The 11,879-nt window shown below is 42.4% G+C and overlaps 1 protein-coding gene across 1 annotated transcript in view; it reads left to right on the forward strand.

The window, feature by feature from the left end:
- FAM3C (FAM3 metabolism regulating signaling molecule C) overlaps positions 1-10,611 on the forward strand; it is a 32,652-nt gene extending 22,041 nt beyond the window's left edge. The window contains exons 6-10 of the mRNA XM_035127304.3: positions 2,458-2,516; positions 3,939-3,989; positions 5,766-5,850; positions 6,923-7,049; positions 8,271-10,611. Of these exons, the coding sequence (XP_034983195.1) occupies positions 2,458-2,516; positions 3,939-3,989; positions 5,766-5,850; positions 6,923-7,049; positions 8,271-8,360 (412 nt within the window). The 3' untranslated portion in view covers positions 8,361-10,611. The remainder of the gene's footprint in view (positions 1-2,457; positions 2,517-3,938; positions 3,990-5,765; positions 5,851-6,922; positions 7,050-8,270) is intronic.
- The last annotated feature ends 1,268 nt before the right edge of the window (positions 10,612-11,879 follow it).

The following is an 11,879-nucleotide window of genomic DNA, read 5'->3' on the forward strand; positions in this document are numbered from 1 at the left end:
CCACTTGACCGATTGCGTTCAAATTTTGACACAATGCCACATGTGAATATGAGAGTGACCCCCTGTACCACTTTCAAAGACAGATGTCACACCTGTGCCAGGTAAAAACCCGTGTTTCAAAACACACCACTCAGACGAAAATGCATGCTGGGAAAAGAACAAGGTTGCAAACCAGCGGCCCCTGGAGGCAGCTACACTGGTACTGCACCTATAAAAGCTTCCCTCTCAACAGCACCTCAGCTCCCGTTTACATACTAGGCCAAAGCCTTTACAGACTAGGTCGAATGGAAGTACTGACTCGCCTGGGTGGGGGTTGGGGGGGAAGGGGACGGGATAGGTCAGGACACAGTGGGACCAGTCACAGGGATGAGCTGGGGGTGGGGTGGGGCGGGATACGTCATGGATCGGCACAGATGAGCCACCGAAACTCATATATCTCTTTGCAGATTTTTTTGATCAGCACAGGCCATTTTCCCTAGTGGAGTTAGTCAGTCTCATACTCTGCTTTAATGTACCAGAATGAAACCTAAGCTGTCTCCATACTTGTCTGTGTTTTTGTATCCTGGATGCAAACTTACCCTGGAATGCTGGAGATAATGTCAAGGTTTAAGGACGGATTTGTTCTAGTGATTTAACAGCCATGCCAAATATTTGCATGGTTTCCTTACTGTTCTGCTGTGTACCCCACCATCCCGAAAGGGCTCAGCCCTGCCAGTCCAAGGCTAGCCTTACTCAGAGTAGACTGATTGAAATTAATGAACATGACTAACTTAGGCCCATTGTTTTTAATGGATCTTAATTGGATATATTCCAAACTTATTTTGGGAGGGGCGGGGGTATTTCTGGCCCAGCTTCTCCGGAGTCCCTGGTCATCTGCTTTCCTCTTTCAACTTTGAGAGTTACTAGAAAGAACAAATTGGTCTTGCATTCTTGTGCATGTTCATATTAAGAGTTTTCTTCTTCTTTCAATCACTATTTCTCTCGAAACTTCTGGAGCCATTGTTTAGCCTCCTTGCTCCTTTGCCCTTTCACCCCAAAGCTTCCAGATTGATTTATTTCACTGCAAGATTAGATTACTTATCCAAAGGCCAGAGTTGTGATCTGGAACCACAGGTGACATCTGAGGGACTTATGAAGCAGGAGGGGATGTCTTTCTTGATGTATCCAATGAGGTTGATGGCCTCCTTTAAATGCTTCCTCCATTGCTTCATAAGTTAAGATGGCATTCAGGCCGTGCTGAGCAGGGCTGCAGTGTCCCTTTTAAGGCTTGCAGCTTGGGAGATGCTTTCAGATCTGGCTCTTTAACTGTGCATCCCCAAGCTCACCTGTGTCACACAACATCTTTCTCAAAGCTCACCTGGTGGTGTCCTCACCAAAGGCATCCTCTGTTGAAATGTTAATCCATTGTTTCTCAAACTCTGGTCCCCGGCTGTTGTTGGGACTACAGCTCCCATCATCCATGACCGCTGGTCCTGCTAGCTATGGATGATGGGAGTTGTAGTCCGGCAACAGCTGGGGACCCACGTTTGACAAACGCAGTGTTAATCATACACTCTGAATGGAATTTTAGACCTTGAAATACTTCTCCATCTTCCTGTTCAGGTTCCTTTCTACCAGCAAGAAACCTAAAGTGATGTGTTGCTACCCCCTTGTGGTAAATCCTCTGCATCACAGTAGCTAAATCACGACAGAATTGGTAAAAAAAAAAAAAAAAACACCTGTATCTTAAAAATGAAATAAAATACTTGGCTCACAAACGCCGTTCTGCTGAGAAAATCTGATGGTCCATAAAGAACATTGTGCTGCATATTAGAGTGCAGACTGTGTGCTGAACCCAAACCATAACCCAGCAAAGGCCATATCAAGAGTATTTTCTCTTCTATAGCCCTGCTCTTGTTTCACTTTCTATGCTCTGTAAGATAGTGCCAGAAAAGCTGCTTTGTAGATGGACCTGTTGTTTAACAGGAAGTTGATTAAGACGGTGCATGTTTTTCTTTGTCTTATAACAGGAGGTTCTGTTTTCCATAGATTGGGTTAATAAAGTCGGATTTGCTTAACTCGAAGCACGTGTGTTAGTTAAAGCTGTGCATTTTGAAAGTAGCTAGATGAGTCTCGCTCCTGGCAGTGGAATTACTTTTCTCCCTGAATTGCAGCTTTTCATTGTAGACCCTGGATGGACTCCTCTTGCATGTTAGCTCACTAGATCAGATGCACAGTCCAATTTGTTATGCTGACTGCCATCTGTAATAATTTAAAGTGATTATGGAAAAAGAACCAAACACTTCCTGTACCTGTAAGATGTGCAAATTTCATTTAGCCCAGAGGGGAGAAGTTAACATTTCTTACAGGACATCGTTAGAAAGTATACTGTACTCTCCACAACCTCCAGTTGGCAGCGGGGAGTTGCAGAGGGGGAAAGCTTGTCATAATTCCCTTTCTCTGCGGTTTTCGTTTCAGGTTGATGAGTGGCGTTAAAAACAACGTCGGAAGAGGCATTAATATAGCTCTGGTCAATGGTAAGTGACTGGTTTGGGGTTTTTAAACCATATCAGCATTCTTATATTAACGTTACAATTATTTCCAGGCAAGTAGTAAGGAAGCCTGAATGTTGGCGTGGAGAATTAGTCATAGTAGAAGGCAATTTCACATTTGGAAGGACTGGATCTAGCTGCAAATGAACAGTCAGTGGTAACTTTCAAAAGTGGCTAGGGTGACCTGCAACTAAATGTTGCAGCGTAGAGTGGTCCTGTTCAGGGTCCTTCCAGAATAATTCCATTCCACCATCTGCTTTCCCCACACATGCCCACTCCTCATTTTTCAGGGGGGTGGTCCTCTTCATCTAGGGTCCCTTCCCCCCCCCCCGCAAACCTTGGGCTTCCACCGATGCTACTGATAACCTCCCTTCTTTGTGTGTGGATGGCACCATTTTGCCAACACATAGATCTACACTTGGAAAAAGAGTGTATATGTATTGACTATTTCCTTGAGAAGAAAAATACAAGGTCTGGCTGGCACTGGTTCTCGCTTTGTTAACTGAAAGGTTTTATTCGCTCCTTCCTTCATGGCAGCCGACAGCACCGAAACAAAACCACAGTGAAACTTATAAAAGTTTATTGGATCCTTGCACGCTCTTGCCTTTTTGTAGTTGCTGAAGTCATTAAAAATAATTCCAAAAAGAGGTTGCTGCCATTGCCCTTTGCAAAAACCTTAATAATTGGGTGACTCTGAGCTGAACTGTTGCCCGTTGCTTCCTAGGATGTTGTCCTCTAGCAGTCCAGCCCCAAATGGGCAGAGTTTTGGGGGTATTCCTGCTAAGTACCTACTTCTTAAAACATTCATGAAACTCTTAAACCACTTCTGATTGTGGTTTTTTGTAGTTTACACAGTGATTTTGGTTTGCTAATGAAACTGTTGGCCAATAGGAGTTCACATTTCTGTCCCCAAACATAATCCAATCTTTGTGTGTACACTGCATCCCTGTTGTAAGCAGCCCACCTCGATAACTTTATTAAAAATCTTTACAAAATGACAACTTGCATCTGTTAGTACCGGTATTATATTTTTTAAAGGAAAAAACCACTAGTTTGGAGGAGAATTTCAGTGGAGGAGGGGTGAAAGCTTAACCAAAGTTTTGTGTAATGGCTTTTAAGATTCTGATAATCACTAGCTTTAAAAATGTGGAAATTGCTTGTGGCCTCTGCTGGTGATGGCTAAAGTCAAGCAATGGCCAAAGATGGAGGCATCCTGTACACTTAGCCAGATTCTGTCGCTGGTTGGCAGCTGTGTTAAAAGCCACTTTGCTTTGTTATAAGCACAACAATGCAGTGCCTTTTGAAGGGGCTGTTTGCAGCTTCCATGTAAGCAAAATCTGTTCACTTCATCTGTAGCAATTTTCAAACGTGCTATTGCATTAAACTTACTTCTTAATCCTTTTCTAGGTAAAACAGGTAGCATGGTGGATACAAAATTCTTTGACATGTGGGGTGGAGGTAAGTGCTGGAATACTTTGTTCTTATATTAAAAAATCAGTATAAAATGAAAGTAGTTAAGCAAGTTTTCCCACTCAGATGTTGAAAGAAGAACTTTGAATTGAAAATTGCATTTTGATTTAAAAATAATAATAAGAATTGAAAATTGCATTTTGATTTAAAAATAATAATAATCTCAGAATCTGAAACTTGTTGGCGTTGCTAGGTTGTTTGCAGACTCGAAATATAAAATCTCCCATCAACTATCAAATACATTATATATATGCTGGGGTGTGTGTGAGCAAAACTGAATGCTCTCTGCATTTTTAGCTTGTGCAAATTGCTGAATAGGGAGCTGGGCATTTAATTGGATTGATTCATTTAATGGTATGATTGATTGCTGTACGGTGGTGGGGAAGAATGAGTTGGTTTTCTTTTGCTTCCTTGCAAATCAGGTTTGTTTGTTTGTTTGTTTGTTTGTTTTAAATGTGAAATTCATACTTTTTAGCTCATTTTCATTTTTAATTATTTTGCTTCCTGATCTTTAGAGGATGCTTGGATTTAGTCCTTTACTATGGATTTTCCTTGCATTTTTTTCGCAGCTGATTTTTATGTGGCAATGTTTATTTTGATATGAACGAGGATGCTCTATTTAGTTTAAGTTTTATTTTTGTTTTGGTATTATTTGCTGTTTATCTTCTGAGATGTCTTAACCTATGTTGTAAACCGCTTAAAAGTTTTGTTTAACTACGAGCGGTATATAAAGGTAAAGGTAAAGGGACCCCTGACCATTAGGTCCAGTCGTGACCGACTGGGGTTGCGCGCTCACTCGCATTATTGGCCGAGGGAGCCAGCGTATAGCTTCCAGGCCATGTGGCCAGCATGACAAAGCCGCTTCTGGCAAACCAACGCAGCACATGGAAACGCCGTTTACCTTCCCGCTATAGCGGTTCCTATTTATCTACTTGCACTTTGAGGTGCTTTCGAACTGCTAGGTTGGCAGGAGATGGGACCAAGCAACGGGAGCTCATCCCGTCACAGGGATTCGAACCGCCAACCTACTGATCAGCAAGTCCTAGGCTCAGTGGTTTAACCACAGCGCCACCTGGGTCCCACGAGCGGTATATAAATGGTCCAAAAACAACAACAACCGTGCTTCTGAAATCCACACAGCAAAAGGCTGGGTGCGTTTCGGGAGTACTCTTAGCTCGCAGCGGGAAATGGAAAGAACTAGTAGAGCCATGTGTGGAATGGAGTGTGCACCTAGAAAGTGCCCCCAGAAGATCACAGCTGGGGAACCTGTGTCCTTCCAGATGTTGTTGAACTACATCTCTCTACTTTTGGCTGGGGCCCATGGAGTTCCAGCAACATCTGGATGCCACATGCTCCTCATCCCTACGGTTGCTACGGTAGGATTTTTGTAATTGGCTTGCAGGAGTTCCATAGTAGACAGATAAATGTGGATAGCATTCCCCATTTGCAGGAAGTTAAAAACATTAGCCTATACCATTACATATTGGCTGTCATTATCATCAAATGCTAAACACCATGGCATGTCACCTATCACTACTGTGAAACGCCAGAAATAGAAATTTTGAGCAGTCTGCAAATACTTAGCATCAAAATTTAGCAAAGAACATTCAAGGGTAATTCTTAAATATAAATTAGTTTGGGCTCTTAATCTAACTAGCATTGCTATTTTCCATCTTATAACTTATTTGAAAGGAAGTTCCATGTAGAAATTTTAGCCCTGCATGCGATTGTGACTGTGTTGTGCTAAACTTCTGTTTCGTTTAGATGTCGCCCCGCTTATTGACTTTCTGAAGACCATTAAAGATGGAACAATCGTATTAATGGCAACCTACGATGATGGCGCAACTAAGTAAGCAGTTGCTAAGACCACCCAAAAAAAGAGGGTTGTTTACACATAGGGAATCAGTCATATGGATAAGGACTAAGGCAGCAATGTCTTAACTTGTCAGTTGCTATAGTAGCAGTGGAGGACACAAATTCTCCGAATGCTTGACACTCCTAAGGTCATTTCCCCAATCTGTAGGAGGCAGCTGAGCCTAAGCATTTGTGGGGAGGAGAGGATACACTTTGCCAAAGCATGGATATCAAGGTAGTGGGGTAGGAGAGCAGAAAATAATAATAATCACATTTTGCAACCAATGCAAATTCATGCATTGCAGGGGGTTGGACTAGATGGCCCACATGGTCCTTTCCAACTCTACAGTTCTGTGATTCTATAGACGAGTCTGAAAAGCCCGGGACCCAAATTTTCATGCTGTGGTGGCTCATTTACCAGTTACATATTTAGTGTTAGCTCTGGAAGCGTACATTTGACCAAACTAAGCCTCCTGTTCTCCAATGTCAGGTGGGGGGCTGGTAGTTGTGGTTTTGAGAAAATGTCCTTGTGGATCTAATTAGGTCCGTGGCCTGATCTAGCTATATAATCAAGCAAAATGACTAGGAAAATCCCTGAGAATTTCAGTGCATTTGCCCTCGAGTAGGCCATGCTTCTGGAGTTTACAGTTGGGGGCAAGTAGAAGGGGTAGTGGCCCAAGAGAGGCTAGGATAATTAGATGAAATACGTATTTTTCTTAAGTGACCATGGAAGTTTATCTAAAGCATTGGCATCATATAGCATCCATCTGTATCAAAGTGAAGGCACCACTGGACTTGAATTGTACCGTTTTGCCCAAAGTAAACACAACTCGAATGGCACACGAATTGGAATGGTTATTTGAATCAGTTGTGTAGATCGCAGACAGTCAATGTGACCCCCCCCCCCCAAGAGGTTGCTGCTGTCATCATCCCTGACATCTGGTCATGCTGGTAGTGGCAGATGAAAGTTGCACACTCAGAAGCCAACCCCATTGGCAACCCATGGTTAATACAGCCAGGACCTTATCAGTTCATTTGTATATTAATCCTTTTGAATCTTTTCCAAGGCTTAATGAAGAATCTCGGAAACTAATATCTGAACTAGGAAGCACAACCATCACAAACCTTGGCTTCAGAGACAACTGGGTCTTCTGTGGCGGGAAAGGAATCAAGACTAAAAGCCCATTTGAACAGGTTTGTTCTCGGGTTAACGTTTGGAAAAGCCACGTGGAGTCAAAGACTCACAGCTGACGCACCTTGGCCTCCGCAGGCAGCAGAATGAATGTCCTTGTAGAATCCTGAGATGATACAAAGGACTGCACTGCTTCAGGCTGCAGACAGAGGGTGCCCATTTTAATGTTTCTGCACATTAAACCAACCAATCTTTAACTAGCAATCCAGCACTTTAAGAGAGAGAAGTTTTAACTTTGCAGGCTTTCTGTTTGCAGGAAGTGTTTAATATAGGGAAACATTGAGTGGTTTCCACCTGCAGAATGAAATGGTGTCGCCTGTTCTGCCATTCCAGCATTTTAAACACCTTACTCTGCTACAAGAAGTCTCAGTAATACCTTTTGACGTAATCCCAAAGCACATTGAATTTCCACCATTCACCCCGAGAAGGAAGTTGGAACTTGCCGTTTCTTTAACAGATACGGGAACATCCCAAATAACGCTCACATTTTTTGGATCCTAGATCATAACTACATTGCTTTTAACGGGCTCTGAAAATTAGCCCCGGAGCACATTCCTCTTCTGTATTACAGAGCTGTACAAATGTATGCAAACTTGCAACTGTTATATCTGCGTTCATTTGAATTTTCCCTTTCATTTGGTGCAATTGGAATGTTTAGTTCAGTTCTGTTACACACGTTTCCAAAAGCCTCTACCTTCCATGTTTTAGGCACACCAGCAAGTTTGCTCCATGTTTGCTTCCTTATCATTTTAAAAAAAACAAAACAGAAAGCTAGAATATAGATTTTAAAAATAAGTGTTTAGCCTTTGACCAAGGATAGCTTAACTAGGTGTCTTATCTTACTAGCTCACACTTCCAAACATGTTGGGGCTCTTCTACAGGGAGTAAAGTCTTATTATACCAGTTGTGACATACAGTGGTACCTCGACGTACGAATTTAATGCGTTCCGAACGCACATTCGTAAGTCGAAAAAATCCTATCTAAACCGCATCCAAGATGGCGGACAGAGCTCCATTCGTAAGTAGAGTTATTCATAAGTCGAGGTACCACTGTACGTGGTATTGTATATATTTGCAAGATCACTGTAGATGAAAGGAGATTATATAAAAAAGTTTTTATTTTGTAAATATATGGGGGTCTCTTGCTGAAAGGCTGAAAGCCAATTATCGCTTTAGTATTTTGACTGTTGCAATTGTTCCCCAATTACCCACCCTGTTTGCAGCATATTAAGAACAACAAAGATACAAACAAGTATGAAGGATGGCCAGAGGTCGTGGAGATGGAAGGTTGCATTCCACAGAAGCTGGACTGAAGGCATCGTCAAATGGACATTTACAGTGCAAAAGGACATTGGAGGGAAACTGCACTTTCTGCTGCTGTTGGGTAGAGAATACTTTGTATGGAGGAAGAAGAATTACTATGTATGGGCGCATCCCCTCCAGGCTAGTATCTCGCTCAAGGTCCATAAAAATGAATGGGAGCTGAGCAAATGAGCATGGTGAATCGCGCATTTCATTTTAAATGGGACTTGTGCAGGGATTTATCCGGCCAGATTGTGCCCCATGTAAATACTCTCCAAGCATGTTTCCACCTTAGAATGTGCATGGGCATTGACATTTTTGAAAATCCGATTTATTTATTGTCAAAACAGAGGTCCTCCTTTGGGTGTAAATGTGTACATAGGCCCAGACCGAGGGAATCACTCTTTCTAAGCATCTTCCTCCTCTCCTCTCCTTATTTGCTTTTCTTTTACTCCCCCCCCCCAAAAGCACAATGTTCAGGTTATTTTATGGTAAATCTCTTTTAGATCTACCAGCATAGGCCATTAAATGTACCCAATAAATAACTGAACTGATCCTGAGCTATGTTGTAGTTTGCTCAAACAATGGTGACGTTGGCTGCAAGTGCATATCTAGTGGGATATGTCAACCTTAGCCAAAAATGCGAACTTCTATTTATGCTCTGCCCTCTTTGAAAGCAGCATTCTTCTGTGATCCCTCCTCCTTTTCAAACCTTCAGATAGGTAAAGGTTGAGCGTTGAATACAAAATTGTAGGCTGCTATAAGAAGCACAATTAAACCCTTTAAAAATGAAAACCAATGTATATCATTGCGTTCGTTGCTATTGTTAGATTATCTGTGGCCCATGCTTCTGGTTAGCAAAACATACTGCTAATAGAGCAGTATAATGTAGTTGCTTTGTGTCTGTGTGTTCAGCTAGACATCTTTTAAAGTTCTATAAACCACCAACCACACCAATTACTTTAGATACTATTGGAGAGAAAGCCGCCATTGGCAGTTAGTGTTATTCTAGAAGCAAGCAATTGCATGTTAAAAAGTAGACTTGATTTCTATTAGGAATTAAACTCTGCACACAAATCAGCCAACCCGGGCAGTTTTGCTACCTACCCTACAAGTAAAAAAATTGAAGAAAGGGGTTCAATATTTTGGGGAAGGGAACTCTTACAGACCACATCTCCTATATTATACGACTGAAAAGGTTGCCAGTTGAATAGCTCGCTTAAACGATCGGGTGTAAAAGGGCAGACCACATCTTTACCGATACCGGTATTTGATGTTGGTTTACGGTGCATTTCACCACCCCCTGCCCCCTCCATCTTCCACATGGCAGCTGTGTGCATCCTATTGGTACCGATGGTTTCGAAAATCAATGTGCCACATTTTTGTGACTAGGCTCTAAAGGGCTCTACATGCACAGTACACACCTCTGGCAATCGCTAGAATCCACAGACTGCTTGTGCCCCCCCCCCACAAATCCCATTCCTTCTCTTCCTGCTGCCCCCCCCCAATAAAAAAAACACCTCCAGGAAGCCAAAAGACAAGCTTCTTCCACAACTTGCTGGTACTTGGTGAGAATTGTGGGCCGTGTTCCTAAGTGACTCAGGCCATTTGGGTTCTGCTTTGTAGTGGGGGCTGCAGTGGTGCTAATTTCTGCATTCCTCCACTGGGGTTCCAATTTGGGGGTGCATTTTTTAGACTTGTACACAGCTCAGAGGCAGCGAACCTGCAGCCCTTCAGATGTAATTCAGCTACAACTACTGTCCCGTCCCCCACTGGTCTTAGAGACCTTATCAATGTGTAATATAATTTTGATGGTGTGTTTGCTGTAGGGGATCCACAAGTTTTACTCTTGTGTAGAGTCTTGTCAAGTCTGCGCTGTGTTGGCAGATAGGGTTAGGCAGCCTTCCCCGCCCCGACAGTAGGAGCATTTTAAAAACAAGCAGTTGACTTGGTTACTGAGAGTTGCAGTTGGACTAATGAAATATTGTTTGCACTAAAGATATTAAAGCAATACTGATAATTATGACTTAAAATAGTTCAGAAGAGCCACCCAACTTTCCAAACGAAGCGCTGGTGACTGGAATCTGAGCTGCTTTACTGTTTTAAACCTGTTCATACCATGTTTTTTCCCCTTCCTTCTTAGCAATTTACTGTAGTCTAGCAATAAAATGCATCCTCAACCGTCAAGGCAATTATTTGTAAATACCATGCAGGTTCATTGTTCATGTTCAGAAGAAATAAAAGTCACATTTCTGAGTATTATATTTTTTCATCAAATAAAGTTTTTTAAACCCACAACCAAAAGTTTTATGGGCTCCGCCAGAAGCCCATGTTTTTACTTGGTGTACAAAGATGCTGAAAGGCTGCCTTAGAAAGGCGAAGCACAAATGCGACAAAACCCAAGCATCAAGTCCTGATTGGCTGCAGCTCTGCTGAGAATCCGCACAGTACCAACCTCTTTTAAAAACAGAGTTTGATGCTTGCAAGCTCTTGGACGCCGGTCCCTGGGATCAGGAAGTATGAAAACAACACTGTAGCTGCTTCATGCATACATTGTGCAAAGCATGCTAGCGGTGGGCATTTCCCAGGCAAATCCTCCTGAGCGTAGGTTTTTTCAGTGCCACAAAACCTCCCTGGGTTCTGGAACCAACTAGGGTTTCAGTATGTAGGGAAAAAGCCTATATGTGTAGGCGTCCCCTTGCAGATGGCCCCACCTAAGGCTTGGACTTCGAGAGTGATGCATACCGTATGTAACAATAAATAATTTTTATTCAGTTAACAAAGGTGAAAGAACATGGGCATATTTTAAGTATAAAGCGATGAAATACAGCATCTTTAAAAAAAATCAAGCAAATTAGATGGAAATTGCTTTGCTATGCCATTAAGTTGCTCCACCTGCAATAATCTTACTCATTGTCCTGTTGAGTGTCTGTTTGTGCAGATGCCACGTGAGCTGCCTGCATCTCTGCTCTCAAACCCATGTGATGAGTTATAAAAGATCTAAAAACCGCCTTACCAAATAGGGAAGATTAAGCTTGTCGCCATCAAAGACAAAGGGGTGGGATCCAGATTGAACCATACTTCAGGCAGAAACCACTGGAATCAATGGGCTCTAAGTCGGTTGTGGCTAATTTTAAGTTCCCACCAATTTCAGTCTAAGTATGATTAGTTCTGGACCCAACCCTATGACCACACTGCCAGTTCGACACACGCTTGCATGGGAAGAAGTCTCATTGATCTCAGACTTGCTGCTGAGAAGCCATTCACGAAAAACCAACACAAGCTTATCTCGGTTCTAGAAATTTTAACAGGCTCAAATAAAACACTGGATGCGAACACGCGTAACTTAAATACATGCACTATATAGACTTTTTGTCTTATCAAAAACGCAAGACATTTAAGCATAGATGCTTTCCTTCAAAGCTTCCATTTAAATAATAATTACCATGACATCAGCCGTCATTTTTGTGGAAGTAGAATCAGTCCCGAAAGACTGTGTTGAGGCTGCCACTCCTAATGCATGCTTAGCT

The sequence above is a fragment of the Zootoca vivipara genome, chromosome 9, assembly GCF_965207765.1.
Source record: "Zootoca vivipara chromosome 9, rZooViv2.hap1.1, whole genome shotgun sequence".
Lineage (NCBI taxonomy): Eukaryota > Metazoa > Chordata > Lepidosauria > Squamata > Lacertidae > Zootoca > Zootoca vivipara.